The sequence below is a fragment of the Hypanus sabinus genome, chromosome 5 (assembly GCF_030144855.1).
Source record: "Hypanus sabinus isolate sHypSab1 chromosome 5, sHypSab1.hap1, whole genome shotgun sequence".
In the NCBI taxonomy this organism is placed as follows: Eukaryota; Metazoa; Chordata; class Chondrichthyes; order Myliobatiformes; family Dasyatidae; genus Hypanus; species Hypanus sabinus.
In genome coordinates this window covers 107,937,137-107,962,103 of record NC_082710.1, presented here as the reverse complement: position 1 = coordinate 107,962,103, position 24,967 = coordinate 107,937,137, and the positions used below count along the sequence as shown (strand labels likewise).

Below are 24,967 nucleotides of genomic sequence, written 5' to 3'. Positions count from 1 at the left end.
ACAAGCCTAATTGTATCTATTTTAAGGCAAGAAGTAAGATAGATGAGCTGGAAACTTCAATTAACACATGGGATTAACAGCCACTTACTGCCAACACTGTGATGTGGGTGGATTATAGACAGGATTGCGAACTCAGTTCCCGATATCTGGAATTTTCCGGTGAGATAGTGGGAGATGTGAAAGAGGTGGTGATATTACACTGTTAGTTCAGGAATATGTTACTGCAATATTGAGGGAAGACAACCTAGAAAGTTCTACAAATTAGGTCAAATAGGTAGAGATTGGAAACAAAAAGATAGGCATCACTTTGGTTGTGGTTTATTATAGACCAGTGAACAGTCAGCAGTCTTATGCATACATATATAACTAGGGAGCATAAGACTTTTGCACAATACTTTATTAATTGTGTGTTTTGCACTGTACTGCTGCTGCTGCAAAAAAAGTCATGACGTGAGTGATGGTAAAGCTGATTCTGATATGGATCTCTATTGTGGACTGAGAGTGGAAAGGGGGCAGGGAGAGGGGAATCATGGTTGGGAAGAGAGGAAGGGAGAGGGGAGAGAGTGGGAAGCACTGGAGAGACATTCTTAATGATCAATAAACCAATTGTTTGGAATCAAGTGACCTTGCCCGGTGTCTCAGGACTGGGTGCATCTGCACCTGCGTTATCCCTGCCTGTGGCACTCCTTTGGTGCCAACTGTCCAACACCCCCCCCCCCCCCCCCACAGCTCTCCACCCTCACCATTCCCAACATCGTTTGCTCCTGCCAGATTTACAACCTTGCACTTTGATTAATGTTGACAAATACATTTCTGTGCAAAAGTCTTAGGCCCATATATCAAGCCAGGTTGCTTAATATTTTTGCGCAGTACTGTAAATAGGCAAGCAAGCAAGAGAATGTTGAAAAGAGTTTATTGGTGCTATTAACTGAGATTGTCTTGGCGTAAAAAGCCTCAGACTGGGAGGAATCTTTGATATGTGTCCAAGAGGTTTTTATGACACAGTACGTAGCTAGGTCCACAGGAGAAGAAACACAGTTCAGGTTGATAGGGTAGTGTGCAGGAAACCTTTCCCCATATCAGAGGTGAATGAAACATGATGACATAGGTTTAGGAAAAGTGGTAAGAGATTGGGGGGATCTGAGGGAGACCGTTTTCATCCAGAGTGGTGAGAGCATGTAATGTACTGCTGCAAGATCAGTGAACACAGAGTTGCTGACAGCAATTGAGATCTATCCAGATAAGCACTCGAATAAACAAGGCATAGAAGGCAGTGGGCCAGGTATTGGAAAACGGGTTTAATATAAGTAGGTGCCCACTGGTCATCATGGACATGGTGGGTGAACGGCCTATTTCCATGCTGCATGGCTGTATAACTCTGTGACTCTAAATGTTTGAGAGACTACCTTTTACTACACTGTATACATCAGCATTGGCAATGATCAACATGTCTGTCCCCAAGGCAAATTGGTAGGTGTCACACCTTTTGCTTGAGGTCACCAAGATTTGTTACTGTATTTAGGTAATTGTTCCTGACATACAGAAGGGAGGTTATCTCTGGTGTTACCCTCCAACCTGATGGCATGAATATCTATTTCTCCTTCTGGTAAACAAATTTCCACCCCCCCCTTCTCTATTCCCCACTCTGACCTTTTACTTCTTCCCCCGAGTCCCCCCTCCTTCCCTTTCTCTTATGGTTCATTCTCCTCTCCTATCAGATTCTTCCTCTTCACCCTTTTATCTTTCCCACCCAACGGGCTTCACCTATCACCTTCCAGCTAGCCACCTTCCCCTTCCCCTAACTTCTTATTCTAATGTCTTCCCTCTTCCTTCTCAGTCCTAAGAAGGGTCTCGGCCTGAAGTGTTAACTATTTATTAATTTCCATAGATGTTGCCTGACCTGCTGAGTTCCTCCAGTAGTTTGTGTGTGTTGCTTAGGTTCGTGAGTTGTCAACATTGCTTTTTTTTTAGGTGCGTTCTGGCCACGGATATGGCTCGCCACAATGAGATTCTGAATCAGTTCCGATCCATTTTGCCGGTGTTTGATTTTAACAACAAAGATCATAAGGATATTGTGAGTACCACAGTCTTTAACCTTACTCTCAGAGTTGCTATGTACAAGTGTTAAATGAGTAACCTCAGTTGAAAATACTTGAGGGCTGATAACTTAATGATACTTTCTTAGTCCTTAGAATTGATTCCTAAACCAAGAGTCCAAGTCCTTGTTCAGCCCCATACTAAGTTTTCAAGTTTGATGCAATGTTTAAAATGAGCAGCTGTAATACAGATGTTAATACTTTACACTTAATTTGAGTGTCTCTCCAAACCACTTGTAGTGGTCCGCCACCCCCACGACCATAAAACACAAAATTCATCATCATCATTATGTGTCGTTTTGTATGATGTGGGTGATCATGGTCTCGTGACCATGAGTGTTCTTGGTAAACTTTTCTACAGGAATGGTCTGTCATTGCCTTCTTCTGGGCAGTGTCTTTACAAGATGGGTGACTCCAACCATTATCAATATTCTTCAGAGATTATCTGCCCGGCATCAGTGGTCGCATAACCAGGACTTGTGATATGCACCAGCTGCTCATACAACCATCCATCACCTGTTCCCATGGCTTCATGTGACTCTGATCTGGTGGTGGGGGGGGGGGGAGTGTTACACCTTGCCCAAAGGTGATCTGTAGACTAACAGTGGGAAGGAGCTCCTCACGCTTCCTTTGATAGAGACATATCTCCATCCTGTCACCCAAAATCATGATATTGGCTGAGAGAATGATGCTATATTTGTTGACATAAATGACATCTTCACCTTATTCTATGATGTTATGGACTAATCAACCTGGTACTAAGGTATTCATCACAGGTCAGTGTAAGTAGAGATGCCACAATATATATATATAGCCACATTGCCTCCAATGTCTCCCCCCTGGACTGCTGCAACAAGCAACACCGAGGCATGAGGCCGAGTCCTCGCTACAACCGAAGCCATGCATCTTCCCCGCCTTCGGTCTCACTGTTAGTTTGAGTTTTCTCTGTGTTTCTTTTCGACTTCCCAAAGTTATGCAGACTGATTGGTTAACTGGCCCCTTTTGATTGCTTCTAACATGTGGATGAGCAGTAGAATCTAGGGGTTAGTTGATGGGAGTGTGGTCAGAATAAAATGGTATTAGTGTAAATGGGTTCTGATAGCTAGCATGGACTCATGGACTCAATGGCCTCTCTCTGTATATCTCTGTATGACTTTATACAATTGTGTGTACTGTACGGCAACATCAGCTCTCAGTACTCCTCTGAAATTCCAGTGGAATAAGTTCTCAGAGGCAGAGTATGATGCATGTTTTCTGTTATTTATTTCTGACAGACCTTTTTGATGAATTTAAGCTGCTCATTGGGAACTGATTTTCCACAATATTTTTTTTTTATCCTGATTTAAGAGTGAAAGGCATTAAAACATTTAAATGAAGTGGCTAATCCATAGTACAGCTGAAGTATACTCAGTGGCCACTTTAGTAAAAACCTGTTGTAAATGAATGTATGTGTGTGGCCTTCTGCTGCTGCAGCCCATCCACTTCAAGGTTTGATGTGTCGTGCATTCAGTGTGCAGCTGTGGTTATTTCAGTTACTGTTGTTTTCCTGTCAGTTTGAACTAATGGGAAGATAAAGGACTGGGAGGCTTTTAAAAACCAACAGAAGGCAACTAAAAAGAGACAAAAGATTAATTGTAAAGGTAAGCTAGCCAATAATATTGAAGGGGATACAAAAAGTTGTTTTCAGTTATATAAAGAGTAACAGAGGTGAGTATGGATATTAGACCGTTGGAAAATAATGCTGGAGAGTTAGTAATGGAGGATAAAGAAATGGCAGATGAAATTAATTAGTATTTTCCCTCAATCATCAATTTGGAACACATTAGCAGAAAGCCAAAAATTTGAGAGTGTGAGGGGGCAGAAGTGAGATTGGTTGCTACTACTACTACCAAGGAGAAGGTGCTTAGGAAACTGAAAGGTTTGAAGGTGGATAAGGTGAAGCTGGACCAGGTAGACTACATCCCATTGTCCTCCCCTATAGGAAATATTCCTCTCCCCATCCACTCTATATCTAGGTCTACTTGCCAGCCCATTGTTTTCCCTATCTCCCAGAGCTGGGGCACAGAACCCCATAGCAACTACAGAACTTGCCATTACTGGGATAGGAAGTGGTCCTTTGCACCTCAGAATCATAATCAGGTCTATTATCACTGACATATGTTGTGAACTTTTGTGGCAACAGTGCAGTGCAGTACATAAAAAATTACCATAGGTTTTTAATAAGAAATATATACTAAATAATTCATGTGAAAATGAAGCAAAATAGTGAGGTAGTGTTCATGGGTTTGTAGACCGTTCAGAAATCTGATGATGGAGGAGAATGCTCTGTTCCTAAAACTTTGAGTGTGCTTCTTCAGGCTCCTGTACCTCCTCCCTGGTGGTAGTAATGCAAATAAGACCATAAGATATTGGAGTGGAATCTGGCCACTCAGCCCATTGAGTCTGCTCTGTCGTTTCACCATGGCTAATTTATAATCTCTCTCTTCTGCCTTCTCTCCAAAACCTTTGATGCCATGGGGAGGGGTCAAAAGGGTGTGACTACACCTGTGAATCCTCCCCTCCACTCACCCTGGTACACCTTCTCTGCCCCCTGTCCTTCACCCCTCCTGTTGTGTTTCATCTTCATCATTCCCAACATCCTTTGCTCCTATCAGATCTACAAACTCGCTCTCCACTCCACGTTGACAAATACAGTAGTGTGCAAAAGTCTTAGCCACTTTGGCTACATGTATGTGCCTAAGACTTTTGTACAGTATTATATTTGATTTTTAATAATATTAAAGGGGGTTATTCATGTATTGGAGAGCCATGATATTTATTTATGTATTTTTTTTATTTAGAGAGGCAACACGGAACAGGCCCTCCCCACCTTGCGAGACACATCACCCAGTAACGCATCTATTTAACCTTAGCCTAATCACAAGACAATTTACAATGACCAATTAACTTACTAACTGGTATGACTGTAGATTGTGGGAGGACACCAGAGCACTAGAGAGGAAACCCATGCCGTCACGGCAAACTTCTTACATACGGTGCCTGATTGAACTCTGAATCACCCTGAGCTGTAATAGCACCATGCTAACCGCTAAGCTACTGTAGTGCCCCAAATAGCTTCAAGCAACAATAGACATGAAGTATATTATCCATGGATGACTTGTTTTAGAAAAAAGTGCATCTGATTCAATATCTGTTTTAGTGGGATCGTTTCAAAACAAAATATTTCAGTATATTTAGTTATAGGTGGCGGGGTGGAGATGCGTCTCTACCAAAGGAGGTGTAAGGTGCTCTTTCCCTCTGCTAGCCTGCAGGTCACCCTTGCGCAAGGTGTAACTTAGCCTTCCCCGTGATCAGATTCAGGTGAAGCCATGTGAGCAGGTGGATGGTTGTATGAGCAGTAGGTGCATATTGCAAGTCCTGGTTATGTGACCACTGCTGCCAGGCCGACAGTCTCTAAAAAGCAACACACACAAAATGCTCTGTACTGATGAAGGGTATTGGCCGGAAATGCCAACTATTTACTCTTTTCCATTGATGCTGCCCGACCTGCTGAGTTCCTCTAGAATTTTGTGTGTGTTGCTTTGGATTTCCAGCATCTACAGATTTTCTCATGCCTGTGAATCTCTGAAGAGTATTGACAATGGTTGGGGTCACCTGTCTTGTAAAGACACTGCCCCGAAGGTAACAGCAAACCACTTCTGCAGTCATGCTCAAGGCTATGATTGCACAAGTTATACAAGACACAGAATGAATAAATGAACATATTTAACTTTTAGAAGAGATAGATTAAATTGACAAGGAGGAGGGGCAGCCTTATAATAAGGACCATAAGACATAGGCCACTCGGCCCATTGAGTCTGCTCTGCCATTCCATCATGGCTGAACTATTATCCTTCACAACCCCGTTTTCCTGCCTATCCTCATAACCTTTGATGCGCTGACTAATCGAGAACCTACCAAAAGGATGGGCAAAGGCAGATGAGAGCAAAATCATTACGTGCAGCATCAGTATGAGTAGAAAGAAAACATTAGGAGATGTAGATTGATCACTAACCACCAAGAGTAATCAGGGGTGTGGAATAAAACCAGAAATTCAAGGTGTGACTAACAAGAGTAATGGAAGAATCATACCTTAGACTTAACAAACAAACAAGCACTTATAACATGGAGAATTCATGGAGTCTCTAAGGAATTATTTTCTAGATCAGAACATTGAGGAATGAACAAGGGGAACATGTTACTTTTGGTTTTGTGTTATGCAATGCAAAAAAGATTAATTAGTAATCTAGTAGACAAGAAGCACATAGGGAATAGTGATCTTAATATGGTACAGTTTAATATAAGATTGGGAAGTGATTTAGTTCAATCCAAAAATTATATCTTATACCTGTTACAAATGCAATGAAAAACTGGACAACTACATTAAAAGGTATGACAGCACACCATTAACAGATACTTCATCAAAACGATATCTTCAATAACTCCGAAAGACTGGGAGTAGAGTAAATACTAAAAGGCTTTTATTAGCAGTAAGACGCAGCACGTCCATGCCGGATGACTGCCCTGGACAGTGGGAGGAGCAGAGACACAATCACCTTTATCCAGGGTTCTGTGGGAGGAGTCACAGGAGCAGTCAGCAGGGGGCGTGTCCAGACAGATATACATGGTTTGCCACAAAGGTATGACAGCAAACCATTAATAGATATCTCACCAAAACGATATCTTCCATAGCGCTCTAATGATCAGTAATCTGATGAAAACATTTTCCTTCAGAATGCACATGAATTTACATGGCTGCACCAATATTTCAAAGCAAGGCATTGAATTTCTTTTGAAAAGAACCGGACTGTTTTTTCTCACCCTCAATTTTGGATCCTCTCTATCTTCAGGCTTTCTATACAAGCCATTGATTTTGATGTTATTTTAAAGAATTGTTCTGCATTCCTGCTCCTTATGCTCTAAAGAAAATGACCTTGCTTCAAAACTTAGTGGCATGTATTTTATTTTGAGATGGCATTTGAGAGTTATTATGATCATTCCAATACATCAATGCTCATTTGAAGCAAGTATACTCATGCATTCATGAACTATTCTTAATATAACTCTATAAATGAGCTTTGCTGCATCATAATATGTTTAAGTGCCTATCGATAAGCTTTCAAGACATTTTAATTATTGATTAGCCTACTTGCTGATGCCTTTATATATGCATTAATTTTAATATTTCAACTGTAAATCTGTCTGCCGTTTCCTAAATACGTCATGAGTTTTTACGTAGGAGCTGATTAAAATATCACCTTAGATAAATGTAATGTGCTACATAAAAGACTATTTAATTTTGTTTCTTTTTCTCGTGCTTTTTGAATTATGAATGGTGTGAGAGAAAGAGACAAAGAGTTGTTTTGACTTTGGATGAAGGTTTAAAGGCAAAACATTGATTCTGCTGATGTTATATAACAAATTCACATCCTTTGATCTCAATCGGCATTGAGATTGGGGAGAGAAAGGAATAATAAAAGACAGATCCATCTAATTAAAGGCGACAGCAGAGAGACAGAGAACAGTCGTGAGATGTTGCACAAACTGAAGTGAAGGAACAGAGGGAGATTAGACCAAGGAGCAGGATGAGGTCATTCAGCCTGCTCCACCATTTCATCATGGCTGATTTATTTTCCCGTTCTCCTGCTTTCTCCGCTTAACCTTTGACATCCCGACTAATCAAGAACCTAGCAACCTACGGATTAAGTATACCCAAGGATTTGGCCACCACAGCCATCTGTGGCAGTGAATTGCACAGATTCACTACACTTTGGCTGTGGAAATTCCTCCTCATCTCTGTTCTAAAGGTGTGTCCTATTCTGAGGCCCCCTGGTCCTAGACTCACCCACTACCACTATAGGAAGCATCCTCTCCACATCCACTCTTTCTAGGACTTTCAATATTCAGCGAGATCCCCTTTTCAATCTTCTAAACTCTAGTGAGTACAGGCCCAGAGCTATAAAACGGTCCTCATTTATTAACTCTTTCATTCCCAGGATCACTTCTGCAAACCTTTCTGAATCATTTCCAATGCCAGCACATTTTTTTTGGTGAGGGGCCCAAAGTTGCAAGGAATGCTACAAATGAGGTCTGACCAATGCCTTACAAAGTCTCAGCATAACATCCTTTCTTTGTATTCTAATCCTCTCAACATTACATTCGCTTTCCTTACCACCAGCTCAACCTGCAAGTTAACTTTTCTGGAATCCAGCACAAGGACTCTGAAGTCCCTTCTTACCTCTGATTTTTGAATTTTCTCCTCATTCAGAAAATAATTTATGCCAAAGAACATAGAAGAGTACAGAACAGAACAGGCCATTCGGCCCACAGTGTTGTGCCAAACCAGCTAAAAAGCAAATCAAAAACACCCAAACACTAATCCATCCTACCGACACCATGTCCATATCTGTCGTCTTCCTTATATCCATGTACCTATCTACATGTCTCTTAATACGCTCTAACATATTTGCCTCTACCACCATCCCAGGCAGCACGTTCCAGGAGTCCACCATTCTCTGAGTAAAAAAAAAACTCACTGCCCTTTTGAACCTACCCCCTCTCAACTTCAATGCATGCCCTTCGGTATTAGACATTTCAACAATGGGAAACAGATACTACCCGCCTACTCTATCTATGCCTCTCATAATTTTAAAGAGCTCTATCATATCTCCCCTTTGCGTCCGCCGCTCCAAAGAAAACAAACCAAGTTTGTCCAGCTCTCATGATAGCTCATGCCCTCTAATCCGGGCAGTATCCTGGTAAACCTCTTCTGCGCCCTCTCCAAAGCCTCAACATCCTTCCTATAGTGGGGTGACCAGAACTGGAATGGATGCTCTACCTGAGTTCTATCGTAAGAAGGGATTTCCAGCTGATCAGAGAAAAAGATTCAAGGGTAGAGTCCTGAAATAGTGCACCCTCATAGATTATAGGGTATCTCTGAACTTTGACTGCTCAAAGAGGAAAAGGATTATTTGTATGGTATTGAGATATTGAATCCTTGCACTAGGAGGACCAGAATTGGAGGGTCTATAGTTCAATCCAATCAGTGTGATTGCACCCTTCCTGTTTCTGAGTTCTACCCAAATGGACTCGGTGTCTGAACCCTCCATTATGTCTTCTTCAACCAAAGAGCATGACAATCCACTTCCCTACACTGTATTCCATCTGCCACTTTATTGCCCATTCTCCTCATCTGTCCAAGTCCTTCTACGGGCACCCTGCTTCCTCAACACTACCTGCTCCTGCACCTTACTTTGTATCTTATGCAAACTTCACCACAAAGCCATCAATTCCGTGAACTGGATCATCAACATATAACATGAACAGTAGAGTACCCTACACCGACTCTCATGGACCAACAACCAAACAGAAAAGGCCCCTTTGTTCCTGCTCTTTGCCTTCTGCCAGTCAGCCAATCTCCTGTCCATATGCATCTTCTGAAATATGATGTCCAGGGAAGTCAAAGTCAGCATGTCAAAAGAGAGGGCATATACTATAGCAAAATTACTGGGAAGTTAAAGGATTGGAAAACTTCTAAAACCAACAGAAGGCAACTAAAAAGCCACAAGGAGAGAAAAAATGAAATATGAAGATAAGCTAGCCAATTATATAAAATAAGACACAAAATATTTTTCAGATATATAAAGAGTAAAGGAGAGGTGAGTGGATATCAGACAGCTGGAAAAATGAATCTGGAGAGGTAGTAATGGGGGACAAAGAAATGGCAGATGAACTGAGTAAGTATTTTGTGTCTGACTTCACTACGGAAGACACGAGCAGTATGCAAGAAATTCGAGAGTATCAGGAGGCAAAAGTAAGTGTAGTTGCTGTTTCTAAGGAGAAGGTGCTTCGGTAGCTAAAAGGTCTGAAGGTCACCTGGACCAGATGGGCTACACCCTAGGGTTCTGAAGGTGGTAGCTGAAGAGTTTGTGGAGGTATTAGTAATGATCTTTCAAGAATCACTGGATTCTGGAATGGTTCTGAAGAACTGGAAAATTTAAAATGTTTTAACTCTTTAAGAAGGGAAGGGGGAAGAAGCAAGGAAATTATAGGCCAGTTAGCCTGACTTCAGTGGTTGGGAAGTTATTGGAATCTATTATTAAAGATGACATTTCTGGGTACCTGGAGGCACATAATGAAACAGGCCAAAGTCATGGTTTCCTTGAGGGGAAATCTTGCCTGGTAAATCTGTTGGAATTCCTCAGGAAATATTGGACAGTAAAGACAAAGGAGAGTCAATGGATGTTGTTTAGTTGGATTTTCAAAAGGCCTTTGGCAAAGTGCCACACATGAGGCTGTTAACAAGATAAGACTCCGTGGTATTACAGGAAAAATACTAGCATGGATAGAAGATTGGCTGACCAACAGAAGGGACAGAGACATAATAAAGAAGGCCTTTTCTGGTTGCCTGCCTGTGACTAATGGTGTTCCATAGGGGTTAGTGTTAAGATCACTTCTTTTCTGTTTGGGTAACAGAACTGATGGCTTTATGGAGAATTTTGTTTTTGATATGAAGATAGGTGGAGGGGCAGGTGGTGTTGAGGAAGCAGGGAGTCTGCAGAAGGACGTAGACAAATTAGGAGAGTGGGCAATGAAGTGGCTGATGGAATACAGTGCAGTGATATGTATGGTAATGCACTTTGGTAGAAGGAATAAAGCCATTAATTAATTTCTAAATGGGGAGAAAATTCAAAAATCAGTGGTTCAGGATTTCCTAAAGGTTAACCTACAGGTTGAGTTGGTGGTAAGGAAGGTAAATGCAATGTTAGCATTCATTTTGAAAGGATTGTAATATAAAATCAAAGATGCAATACTGAGGCTTTACAAGGCATTGGTCAGACTGCGCTTGGAGTGTTGTGAGCAGTTTTCAGTCCCTTATCTAAGAAAAGATGTGCTGGCATTGGAGAGGATCCAGAGGTGGTTCACAACAATTAACCCAGGAATGAAAGGGTTAACATATGAGTGTTTGATGACTTTGGGCCTGCACTCACTGGAGTTTAGAAGAATGAGAAGGGATCTCATTGAATCTGAGATGGAGTGGATGTGGAGATGATGTTTCTTATAGCAGTGGAGTCTAGAACTGGAGGTCACAGCCTCAGAATATAGGGACATCTATTTAGAACAGAAATGAGGGATTTGTTCAATCAGAAGGTAGTGACTCTGTGTAGTTCACTGCAGAGATGGCTGTAAAGTTATTGGGTACATTTAAAGCAGAGATTGATAGGTTCTTGATTACTCAGGGCATCAAAGGTTACAGGGAGAAGGCATGAAAATGAGATTGAGATGGATAATAAATTAGCCGTGATGAAGTGGCAGAGCGGACTTGATGAGCCAAATGGCTGAATTCTGCTCCTGCGCCTTATGGTCTGTGCACAAAGCATTGAAAATATCGAGTGAGTGATGCTGAAGAATATGTGACACTGGAATTCCTGAATAGAGAACAGAGTGCAAAGTCGGAATTTATGTTGAAACTGCATGTGGAGGATTGAACACTAGAGGGTGCAGAAGAGATTTACGGGCAGGATTCCAGCAATGAGTAAATTCAGTTTTGGGCCCCTTATCTAGGTAATTTTTTTCAGAATGGAGAATTTGAATTGTAATTTACAATGTAATTTGAGGTGTATTAGGGCTGCACACTGATATCGCTGCTGCCTCGGAACTGTCTTGCCCATTAGTCAGTGTCTGTGAGGCACAAATCCCAGTGAGACTGAGGGTGTGTGTAATTGTACCCAATCAGAGTCACTGTGTGTAGGAACTGTCTCTGCGTGAGAGCCTGTGTATGTGGGCTCCATCACCAAGGGGGAATTAATGTATGCTTATACCATTATCCAGACGAACTTTGTATGTGGTGTTCTATCATCAAAGGAGAAATTATGCCATGTGGTCTGTCCCAGTGAGAGTCAGTATGTGGGGCTTTTCCCTGTGGGAATTGATGTCATGTGTCCCATCAATTTGTGTGGGGCACAACCTTCTGGGAGAGATGGTGAGTGTGGGACTTCTTCCTAAAGAAGAGCTTGCGTGTGAGGACATGTCCCCTGGGGAAATCTGTGCATGGTATCCAGCCCTCAGAAGCAGTATGTATACGTGGAACCCTTTCTCTACAGAGAGTTGGTGCAGTTGCATCTTTCTTTGGCCACGCACAGGTGCATGGGATTTTATAGCATCTGCTCAGCTGCATCCCATGTTACAGGGAGGTAGCAATATTCAAAAGATTAAAACCACATTTATTAACAAAGAAGGTATAAGTTATACACCTTGAAATTTGTCTGCTTGTAGGCAGCAACAAAGCAAGAAACTTGAATAACCTAATTTTTAAAAAAATACCAAAAAGCACTGTGCAGAGAAGAGGGAGAGAGAGAGAGAGAGAGAGAGAGAGAAAACAGATCGTGCTAACAATAGATTCAAGCCCACGGCATCCCGAGCCAGGCTGAGCCTCAGATCCACTCCCGGAGCAGCCGGAGTAGGCCCAAGCCAAGCCTCAGACCCCAGTTATCACACCAGTGGGGCAGAAATGCACAGCAGCCAAATCAGTTCATAGTCTTGGCACCACGGAGAAAGGAATAAACATTCGTGGGAGAGTGAGCAAGATCAGTCCAACCCGACACTTAGGCTTCCAGTCTATCTGTGTCAGTGTTTAAATAGTCCAAGCACCAGGTAGTGCCACGTTCTAGGACCTGGATCCTGGTGCCCCAATATGCCTGGGCCACCCCACCTGAAGCCATTCTCAATCTCACCAAATTGGCACAGCACTTGGAATTATCCAACCTTGTACCCCGGTTAGGTGGATGGGTATCGAAACTCTTCTGAGACTCTTCGAGACTCCTCTCCAAATCTCTCACTCCGGTAGCGATACAAACTCCATCTGCGAACCAGGCAGCTCAAACATGTTGCGTCTCGTAATGCCCCAGTACGGCTCATCCCCCAGCTGTCTCCAGTGATAGTTCATCACCATTTGCTTCGAGAAAGATGTGATAAGGAATGTTTTTAGTTGGTTCTCTCGCAGTATGATTCACCAGTCAGCTGTCGTATATCTTTGGTAGCACCATCTTAAACTGGAATATTCCCAGAGGAATTTAAGTCACCTTTGAGAAAGTCCCTCTTTTAACAACAATATGTCAAGAAAAGAACAATAGATTCTGTAAAAGGGTGGACTGCTGGGAATCTGTTCTGTGAAGTTATTGCTGTGAAGTTCAGCAGTGGTGATAAAATGATGAGACTGTCGGGAAATCTGTTCAAACTGTTTGTATGAGACAAAAAGAGTAAGAAAATACTCCTGAAAGAAATCAGGAGGACTAAAAGAAAACATGAGGTTGCTTTGGCAGTCAGGGTGAAGCATAATCCTAAGAGCTTCTACAGGTATGTTAAGAGCAAAAGGATAGTAAGGAATAAAATTGGTCAGAGTGGTCGGCTATGTATGGAACCAAAAGAAATGGGAGAGATATTAAATGGGTTTTTTGCATCTGTGTTTACTAAGGAAACTGGAATGGAGTCTATGGAAGCAAGGCAAACAAGTAGAATTAGGCCATTTATCCCATCGAGTCTGCTCTCCCTGTCCATCATGGCTGATTTATTATCCTTCTCAACCCCATTCTCCTGCCTTCTCCCTGTAATGTCTGACATCCTACTAATCTAGAACCTATCACACTTCCATTTACAATATACCTGAGGACTTGGTCTCCTTAACGATCTGTGGCAATAATTTGCACAGCTGCACCATGCTCTGGCTATAGAAATTCCATCTTATCTCTGTTCTAAAGGGACATCCTTCTATTCTGAGGCTGTGTCTTCTGGTCCAAGGCTCTTTCCCTCCCCCTCACTCTAGGAAACAACGTCTCCACATCCAATGTGTGCATGTGTGCTGAATGTCAGTGACATAGATTTATGCTAGGTGGTGGCATTGGGATGGAACAGTTATTACCCTACAAACATCAGGCTCCTAGTACTGAATGACTCTACAACTCACCTTCCAGGACTCTACAACTGATGTTCTCATTTATTTATTTACTTATTTTTTTATTATTATTTGCACTATTTGTCTTTTGCACATTGGTTATTTGTCAGTCTTTGTTTATGTGTAGTTTTTAATAAATGCCATTGTATTTCTTCATTTTTCTGTAAATGTCTGCAATAAATGAATCTCAAGGTAGTCTATGGTGATATATATGCCGTTTGATAATAAATTTACTTTGACTTTGAAATGGAACCAAACTGCAGATCTTTGAAGAAATGCAGACCATTTCAAAGTTAGGTAAATATGGGCTTCACTAACAATGTGTAACTCATAATGTGGATATAAAGTAGTTGGCCTACACCCAGATTATATTGAGGCTGTGCTGTGTATCTTTATTAAGTGATATAGAAAGCAGCATTGATTGCCCTACAAATGAGTGCCTTGCCTAACTCCCATTGAAGGAGAGTCTTGTGAGTCTGGAGTTCCATTAAACGGAACAGATTGGGTAACAGATTTCCTTCTGTAAAGACGTGAGTGAACCAGATGGGCTTTTACAACAACCCAAATTTCTAAGTTCAAAGTAAATATATATATCAAAGTACGTATACAATACGTCACCATATACAATACCGAGAATTGTGGGCATACACACCAAATCCAAGAAATACAATAGAATCATTGAAAGACTGCACCCAACAGGACAGACGAATGACCAAAATGCAAAAATCAACAAAATGTGCAAATACACAAAAAAGAAATAATAGTAATAAATACATAAGCAATAAATATTGAGAACATGAGATGAAGAGTCCTTCAAAGTGAGTCATAGGTTGTGGGAACAATTTAGTGATGGGGTGAGTGAGGTTGAGTGAAATTATCCCCACTGGTTCAAGAGTCTGATGATTAATAACTGGTGTGGTGTGAGTCCTGAGGCTCCTGTACCTTCTTCCTGATGGCAGCAGCGAGAAGAGATCATGGCCTGGGTGGTGGGGGTCCATGATGATGGATGCTTCCTTTCTGCGACAGTGCTCTGTGTAGATGAGCTCAGTGGTGGGAAGGGCTATATCCATGATGGACTGTGCTCTTTGTTTTCTGGTGACCATTACCAATACTAGCTACTAATTTTTGTTTTCATTAAGGTAACTGAATTTAAATCCCTACATTATTTGTGTAGTCCTTTGTATATCAAACCGGTAACTGAACTACCATATCAGTGCATTGGAATTTGTTAAAAAATAGAATTGCATATGAATGGAGAGTTCATTTACAGAGATCTCACAAATGTGATTAATACTCCTTGTTGCTGAAACATTTTCTACTTGAGAAATGGTTAAAGCCACCTGATGAATTAAATATAATTTCTTTCCAGCTTACAATGATTATAATCAAAGTCAGTGACATTTCTAATGAAGCACGTCCCCTGGATGTGGCTGAACCATGGCTGGATTGCTTGCTGCAAGAATTTTTCAATCAGGTACTGTGCTTTATTTTACCCAGTGGGGAAATTTTGAATTGACTTGAATGAGTTTGGAGTGCTGGAGTAAGTAGTGATATTTGCAGAATAAATCTATTGGAATATGCATTGCGTATTCAGGAATCTCTCAATACCATTCTAAGTAAGACCATAAGGTCTAGGAGCAGAGTTAGACCATTTGGTCCATTGAGTCTGCTCTACCATTTCACCCTGACTATCCATTTCCCTCTCAGCCCCAATCTCCCACCTTCTTCCCGTATTCCTTCACGCCCTGACTAATCAAGAATCTATCAACCTCTGCCTTAAATGTACCCCATGACTTGGCCTCCACAGAAAGAAGTATAATGATTCCATAGCTAGTGACATAGCAGAAGAATTTTTCAGGAGTTTTTAGTACTAGAGATGAGTGTGAAGGTTTTCACACCAAGACAGTGGACTTTCTAAGACTGGAGAAGCAGACTTCTCTGGGGCCACTCTAAGATGTAGGCAGCATTATTCCATTAGTCTGACTGTCACAGACACTGGTGTACACTTTGGAGTGTTGGGAAAGGACTGAGGAAAATTCCAAATGTCATAAGGATATACAGACAGATGAATTGTTCTTATAAATCTCCAGAGAAGTTATGATCATCATCAGTATTATAAGAAGCTCCATGATGTGCTTCAGTTTTTTTATTTGAAGCTGTGAAGTTGCCCTGGAACCAGTGGACAGAGGTACTCTTTAAAAAATAGTGTTCTGAAGAACCATTCTTACTTAGAGCAAGGCATTCATCTTTGATAAAATTCTTTTCCTCTATTTTTATTTCAATAGTTTTATCCACAAGCCCATACGGAAGCTGAAGTTGCAGCTTATGTAGGTCAAAGGTGACTTGGGACTCAGGTCAGCTGGTGTTTGCAGGATTCCCTGTGAATGCAGAGCAACTTGTATGGTCAGACAGGACACACAGTGGAAACGCATGGGAGATGTATCTGTTTGGGTTACCTAGCGAAATCAGTGGTAGCAAACACTGCATTCGCATTGACTTCGATGGCACAAAACTACTTCACCGAACCAATGGCTTTTGAGACCACCTGGTGAAGGAAGCCATTGAATTAAAACTGGAGGAAAAGAATTTTAACAAAGTTGAATGTCTCGCTCTAAGTAAGAACTAGAATTCAATGGTGAACAAGGTGGAAGAGTGGAAACTTGATTGGATGATTCTTACTAAACATGCCTAGGCATTATCCCTGAAGAATATGGCAGAGTTTGTCATCGTAATGTCAGTTATAATTGATACTTGTACCCAGCTGGAAACCCAAGAAGAGTTGACTCGTCTTATTCAGTTTGTCTGCCATTTCACTGACCCCTTTACTACCTCTCCAGCATCATTTTCCAGTGGTTTGATATTCACTCTCACCGCTCTTTTAAATTTTATGTACCTGAAGTAACTGAAGTTTTTAAAAGCTTCCTAATCCTGTTTCTTCCCACTAATTTTTGCTCTATTGTACAAACGTTTGTTTGTAGATCATATATGTGTGCCTTCAGGCTTCTGTACCTCCTTCCCGACATTAATAGTGTGAAGAGGACATATCCTGGGTGTTGGGACGCAGCCTTTTTAAGGCACCACTCCTTTAAAATGTCTTGTATACTACGAAGGCTGGTGCCCATGATAGAGCTGCATAATTTTGCAAGTTTCTGCAATTTATTTTGATCTTATGCAGTAGTCCCCCTATACCAGATGGTGATGCAGCCATTCAGAATGTTCTCCACAGTACATTTGCAGAAGTTTTCAAATGTTTTAGTCGACAAACCAGATGTCCATTACCTCCTAATGAAATATTGTTTTTTTTTTAATAAATTTTTTAAATTGAATTTTCAAATAGGTTACAGAAGGGAAAAAAATATCAACCCTTCCCCCTCCCCCCTAACATATCCCTGTAGAAAGAGGAAAAAAAAAGAGAGAAGAAAAAAGAAAGAGTGCCTGGATATCGGAAGATCCCCACATGCTCCATGGAGTTCATAATAGCTTTAGTATATATATTTATTTCTTTCCCCAGATAACCAATAATTTTATCTTCAGAGCACCTATATATTTAATCCTATCTTTTGTAAATCAGGGTGCCAAATTTTCAGAAATATTTCATATTTATCTCTTAAATTATAAGTAATTTTTTTCAAGTGAAATGCAGCTAAAGATTTCATTCTTCCAACGATCTATACTTAAGTATGAATCCGATTTCCAAGTAACTGCAATAGTCTTTTTGGCTACTGCCAATGCAATTTTTATGAATTCTTTCTGATATTTATTCAGTTTGGATTTTGGTTTTATCCCTTCAATATCGCCTAGTAAAAATAATGTTGGATTATGTGGAAGTTGTGTTCCAATAATTTGTTCCAATAAAATTCTTAGATTTGTCCAAAAAGGTTGAATTTTAAAACAAGACCACGTAGAGTGTAAAAAAAGTACCAATTTCTTGATTACATTGGAAATATTGATCAGATAAATTTGGGTTTAATTTATTTATTTTTTGTGGTGTAATATATAATTGATGTAAACAATTATATTGCACTAATCTTAACCGGACATTTGTTCTATTTGTCATACTGTCAAGACATAGTCTTGACCAACTTGTTTCTTCAATTTTAATATTCAAATCAGTTTCCCATTTTTGCCTTGACTTATGAATTCCTTGTTTAATTGCCTGTTTTTGAATCAAACTGTACATACAAGAAATTTTTTTTTAAGTTTTCCTTTTTGAATTAAAGTTTCTATTTCATTAGGTTTCAGCAATAACATTGTTTGACCCAATTTATCTCTTAAATAAGCCCTTAATTGGAAATAACAAAAAAGTGTTGTTTGATATTTTGTATTTATTCTTTAATTGATCAAATGACATTAATATACCTCCTTCAAAACAATCTCCTATATATCTAATCCCTTTTTGAAACCAATTGTATAAAAGTTGGTTATCCATTGTAAAGGGAATAAGTTTATTTTGAATTAAAGGTCTCTTTGCTAATAAAGATTTCTTTATCTCATCATCAACATTTATCTTATCCCATAAATCAACCAAATGTTTTAATATAGGAGATTCTTTCTTTTCCTGTATCCATTTAGATTTCCACTTATATATAAAATCTTCTGGTATATTTTCTCCCATTTTATCTGATTCTATTCTAATCCATGCCGGTTTATCTTTATCAAGTTGATTTGCTTTATAATAATTCTTAAAATTTGGAAGTTGTAACCCTCCTAGGTCAAATTTCCATGTCAAATTTTCCAATGATATTCTTGACATCTTACCTTTCCAAAGGAACTTCCTCACACATTTATTTAACTCTTGAAAAAACTTCTGCAGTAATTGTATTGGTAGTGTTTGGAATAAATATTGTAATCTAGGGAATATATTCATTTTTACAGCATTTACTCTGCCTACTAATGTTATTGGTAACGTCATCCGTTTATCAAGATTTTCTTGAATATTTTTCAATAATGGTAAATAATTTAATTTATATAAATTCTTTATATCATTATCAACTCTTATACCTAAATATTTTAGACCATTTATCGGCTATCTAAATTGAGTTATTAGTGGACATTGACTATAGTCTCCTTTAGTAAGGGGTAGAAATTCACTTTTATCCCAATTTATTTTGTAGCCTGATATTTTCCCATATTCTTCCAATCTAGAAGATAATTTACTCAAGCGAATACAATGGGTTAGTTAAATAAAGCAAAACATTATCAGCAAATAAATTAAACTTATGTTCCTCCTGGTCAACTCTGAAACCCATTATATCTGGGTCCATTCTAATTAATCCAGCTAATGGTTCTATCGCCAACACAAATAAAGCAGGTGATAATGGACAACCTTGCCTAGTTGACCTTGTTAACTGAAATGATGTTGAAATTTGACCATTTGTCACTACTTTAGCTTTGGGATTAGTATTTAAGGTTTTTATCTATTTTATAAAAGATACTCTTAATCCATATTTTTCCAATACCTTAAATAAAAAATCCAATTCCAATCTATCAAATGCTTTTTCTGCATCTAAGGCAACTGCCACACTCATTTCCTCCCTCTTTTGTGCCAGATGAATTATACTAAGTAACCGAGTTACATTATCTGCCGATTGTCTATTTTTGATAAATCCTGTTTGATCCATATGTATTAATTTTGGTAAGTATTTAGATAATCTATTAGATAAAAGTTTTGCTATTTTATAGTCAGTATTCAACAAAGAAATAGGTCTATATGATGTTGGTTTTAAAAGATCTCTATCTTTTTTTGGCAATACTATTAAAATAGCTGTCAAAAAAGATTCTGGAAGTTTATGCGTTCTTTCCGCTTGGTATATTAACTCCATAAAATGAGGAATTAGTAAATCTTTAAACTTTTTATAAAATTCGGGTGGAAAATCATCTTCTCCTGGGGATTTATTACTCTGAAGTGATCCTAGAGCTTCTTTGACCTCTTTTAATGTAAAAGGCATATCTAATCCCGAATTCAATTTTGGAAGAGTTATTTGTGATAAAAACCTTTCTATCTTGACAGTATCATTTTGTGATTCTGATTGATATAGTTCAGAATAAAAATTCTTAGAAGTTTCATTAATTTCTAAAGGTTTATAAGTAATTTTATTTACACTTGTTCTAATTGCATTTATTGTTTTGGAAATCTGGTCTGTTTTTAACTGCCAAGCAAGAATCTTGTGTGACCTTTCACCTAGTTCGTAATATCTCTGTTTATTTCTCATAATTGCTTTTTCTGTTCGGTATGTCTGAAGTGTATTATATTGTAACTTCTTGTTAACAAGCTGTCTTCATTTTTCTTCTGTCATATATCTTTGAGATTCTTTTTCTAATTTTGTAGTCTCTTTTTCCAATTGATCTATTTCTACCATATATTCCTTCTTAATTTTAGAAGTATAACTTATTATCTGGTCTCTCAAATATGCCTTCATTGCTTCCCATACTATAAATTTATCATCAACTGAATGTAAATTTGTATCAAAAAAAACTGAATCTGCTTTTTCATGAAATCACAAAAATCTTGATGTTTTAATAATATTGAATTAAATCTCCATCTGTAAATCAATTCCTCTTTGTCCATCATTATCATTGTCATTGCAAGGGGGAATGATCTGACAATATTCTTGCTTTATATTCCATATTTTTCACTCTGTCTTGAATATTTGTTGATAATAGGAAAAAATCTATCCTTGAATACGTTTTATGTCTATTTGAATAAAATGAGTAATCTCTTTCTTTTGGATTAATTCTTCTCTATATATCAATCAAATTTAAATCTTTCATCAATGATAAAGTTAATTTTGCTACTTTTGATTTTGTAACAACCTTTGTTGATCTATCTAAAACTGGGTCTAGACAAAAATTAAAATCTCCACCTATTAATATTTTGTCATGTGCGTCAGCCAAATTCAAAAAGGCCTCTTGTATAAATTTTACATCATTTTCATTTGGTGCATAAATATTCATAAGAGTCCATAGTTCTGAAAAAAAAATTGACAATGTATAATTACGTATCTCCCCACAGAATCAATTAATACATTTTGTATTTTAATTGGTAAAGTTTTATTAACCAAAATTGCGACTCCCCTCGCCTTTGAATTAAATGAAGCTGCAATAACATTTCCGACCCAATCTCTCTTTAATTTCTGATGTTCTATCTCTGCTAAGTGTGTTTCTTGTAAAAAAAAGCTATATCTACTTTCATTTTCTTAATGTATGTTAAAATTCTTTTTCTTTTCACCAGTCCATTAAGCCCATTAACATTAAAACTTTAAAAATTCAGTGAATTAGTCAATATTTTTAACAGGATTGCTCCAATCTATAGTAATACCTAACCTTTCAACTTTTGTAGTACCTTGGGGAATCTTTAAAAAATTCTCCATGTTGCTATGTTTCTCCCCCCCCCCCCCCGATTGTCCAGGCAAAGAAAGAAAGATAAAAGAAAAATAGATTATAAAGGAAAAAAAACCAAAATACCCCCCCCACTAATGTTGTGAATAAAAAAAAACACAACATTACCCCCCCTCCATTGTACGGGTCATGGCAATCACCATGATTACACACATGAATCCCGTAGTAACCGATTCAAAGTTCCCCCAGCTCCCCCGTAACATAAAAATGTATATATAAGAAAGGAAAAAAAATCACTACTCTCGATTAATATTTCTCAAATTTTTACCTTTCTCCCCCTGTATCATATAATTAAGAATATATTTAAATATTCTTTTGTTAAACATCCATCAACTCCATTCACTGTCCCTGTCTTCATCTTTAATCCGTTTCACTTTTAAATCTTTGGCTGTGGTTAGCGAATATTTGGGAGTTCTTGTGCAAATTCTTCTGCATCCCGATAATCAGTAAAAGATCTTCTTTTTCCGTCATCCAAAAAAATGATCAGGGTTGCCGGATGGCTCAATATAAATTTATAACCCTTTTCCCATAAAACATTTTTTGCTGGGTTAAATTCCTTCTTTCTCTTCAAAAGGTCATAACTTATATCAGGATAGAAAAGAACTGTTTTCCCTTCTATCATCAATGGCCCGTTTCTCTTTCTGGCACGTTGGGCAGCCGCCTTCAGGTTCTTTTCTTTATCTCGATATCTTAAGCATTTTATCAAGATTGATCGTGGGTTTTGATCAACTTGAGGTCTTGATCTTAAGGCTCTGTGAGCCCTTTCAATTTCAATTAACTGGGTTGCTTCTTCCATTTCCAAAATTTCTGGAATCCATTTTTGAAAAAAATTTATTGGATCCTCTCCCTCTATACCTTCTTTAAGTCCAACAATCTTAATATTTTGCTAAAATTTTCAAGTACATCCACTTTTTCCAACAACCGTTTTCTTTCTGATGTCCAGGCAGAAATATTATCTTCCATTTTATTCACTCTATCAATGGTGTCTCTGGTTGTTTCTTCCAAGTTTTTAATTTTCTCGTCCATTTTGTCCTGTCTTTTCAGCATTTTATCAAACATAATCTTCATATTGTTCATATCTTTTTTATTACTTTTAATGCTTTTAATTCATGCATTATTTGCACCAAAGGTTTTTTTATATCTCCAATATCACCTCCAACCTCTTCCTGTTGCTCTTCTTTGTCTCTTCATCTGATTTATCCAGAGAATCTGATTCCACCTCATATTCACTTTCACTTTCAGTTCCGATCATAGCTGGGATTTGTAGTTTGGGTTGCTCGTGTTTGCGCATGCCCCTTCCTTCATGCATGCGCAATTCCTGTTGCTCTTTTTTTTTGGAAACGGTTGATGTTGCCGCAGTTTCCTGTTCTGTATTGCCGGAAGTAAATTGCACTTGAGCCCAAGGTTCTTTCCTGGCGGCCGGCCTTGATTCTTTTCCAACTTGTGTTGTCTTCAAAGTAGTAGTTTTCTTCTGCTTCTGTTTAGGAGGCCTATCTTAAGACAATCTTGAGTATTTTATAAGTAATTTTTAAAAAGGTATTTACTAACTTTTCTTCACTTAAACATTATTTTACTGGTTTTTTACGGGAGAGCTGGATTTCCACGTCTCAATCCTACGTCATCATGTGACGTTCCCCCTAATGAAATATTGTTGACTGTTTGTCAAAGGAACTAGGTTAAGAAATTCACCATGCAACTCATAATTAATTGAAGCTCATACTTTATTGTCTCTGTACAAGCAACAACGCAACTATGTTGATCCTGGTCCAACAACTTAGAACATGAACCCTATTGCTCCCTCTGTACCAATATTCACTAAGACCTCTTGTCCAATTTATGACACTGAAGTAGGGGATTTTCATTGGCCAGATGATCGATCCTTTCTTCCTTGCCATGGTGAGTCTCTTGAGAGAGTTATTGCTGATAACACACACGAAGTGTCCACTTTTATACTTATGCCTGACCAATTCAAACATTCCATTCCAGTGTCATTGGCTGTAGGTCATCTGATTGACCTTTATCACTTTTTATTGGCACTGCTCCAGGCCAGCATCCATTTATTGCCCGCCTCCCAGCAAGTGACAATCGGTTATTTATGTCTCTTTGTTCTCTTCAGTAACCAGGTCGAATCACTCCAGGCAGGCACCAACCCCAACATTCACAAACCTGCAGGTTGTGTTATATCAAACAACACCTCACAAATAACTTCTTATTTGGAAATGGTCTCCAGTCCAGCAGATTACCTGAAACATCATTGTGTCTACTTTAAAACACAGAAAGCAAAACAACTTCATCTCACAAAATGGAGGAAGTAAAACAGTTCCACAATTGATAGCCTCCATCTCCAAGCATAAGGCAGGAACAAAGACGTTGGTTTGTCTACTGCCACTGGCCTTGATCCATTTGAGTTTGATGCTTTCTTCCATATTTTAAATCCACTATGGCCAACAATATAGTTGATGTCTTGCCTTCTTTATAGCTGCATCAATATGTTGCATCTTGGTTAGGTCCTCAGAGATACTGACACCCAGACATATTGCTCTCTCTTTGGCTTTTGCATTGGCTTTGACTTCTCTTGTTAGCACAGCTTGTGTCAGCTTTAGAATACTTCTTCCTCTTTGCAAAGTATATGTCCTGTGCCTTCCGAATTGTTTCCAAAAATTCCAGACATTGCTGCTCTGCCACCATCCCTGCCAGTGTTCTTTTCTAATCAATTTTGGCCAAACCCTCTCTCATGCCTCTGTCTTCCCTTTATTCCACAGTAGTTCTGATATGTCTTGCTTTATTTTCTACTTCTCACATTTCAGGGTGAATTCAATCATATTATGATCACTTTCCCCCAAGGGTTCTTCTACCTTAAGCTCTCTAATCAATTCTGGTCCATTACACAACACCCAATTCAGAATAGCTAATCCCCCGGTGGGCTCAACCATGAGGTGCCCTAAAAAGCTATGTCGTATTCATTCTAGAAACTCCCCCTCCCAGAATCCAGCACCAACCTGCTTTTCCAAATCTACCCGTGTATTGAAGTTTCCCCTGACTATTGTAATATCACTCTTTTGGCATGCATTTTCTATCTCCCATTGCAATTTGTAGGCCACACCCTTATTACTTTTTGAGGGTCTGTATACAACTTCCGTCAGGGTCTTTTTACCTTGCAGTTCCTTAGTCAATGATTCAACACCTTCTGACCCTATATAACCTATTTTTTTTAACCAACAGAGTAACACTCCCCCCTCTGCATTCCTGCCTATCCTTTCAATACATTGTGACATCCAAGGCGTTAAGCTCCAAGCTATAATCTTCTTTCAGCCATGATTCAGTGATGCCTACAACATTGTACCTGCTAATCTGCAACTGTGCTGCAAGTTCATCTACCTTAATCCGTATACTGTGCGCATTCAGATACTACACCTTCAGTCCTGTATACACCCTTTTTTTAATATTTCTTTAACTTAATGTCAAAGGCTAACTGTTTGGATGT

The 24,967-nt window shown here is 39.0% G+C and overlaps 1 protein-coding gene across 1 annotated transcript in view; it reads left to right on the top strand.

The window, feature by feature from the left end:
• The window catches only part of si:dkey-219c10.4 (high affinity cGMP-specific 3',5'-cyclic phosphodiesterase 9A), a 129,266-nt gene that overhangs the window by 96,700 nt on the left and 7,599 nt on the right, over positions 1–24,967 (top strand). The window contains exons 11-12 of the mRNA XM_059970312.1: positions 1,972–2,074; positions 15,455–15,559. Of these exons, the coding sequence (XP_059826295.1) occupies positions 1,972–2,074; positions 15,455–15,559 (208 nt within the window). The remainder of the gene's footprint in view (positions 1–1,971; positions 2,075–15,454; positions 15,560–24,967) is intronic.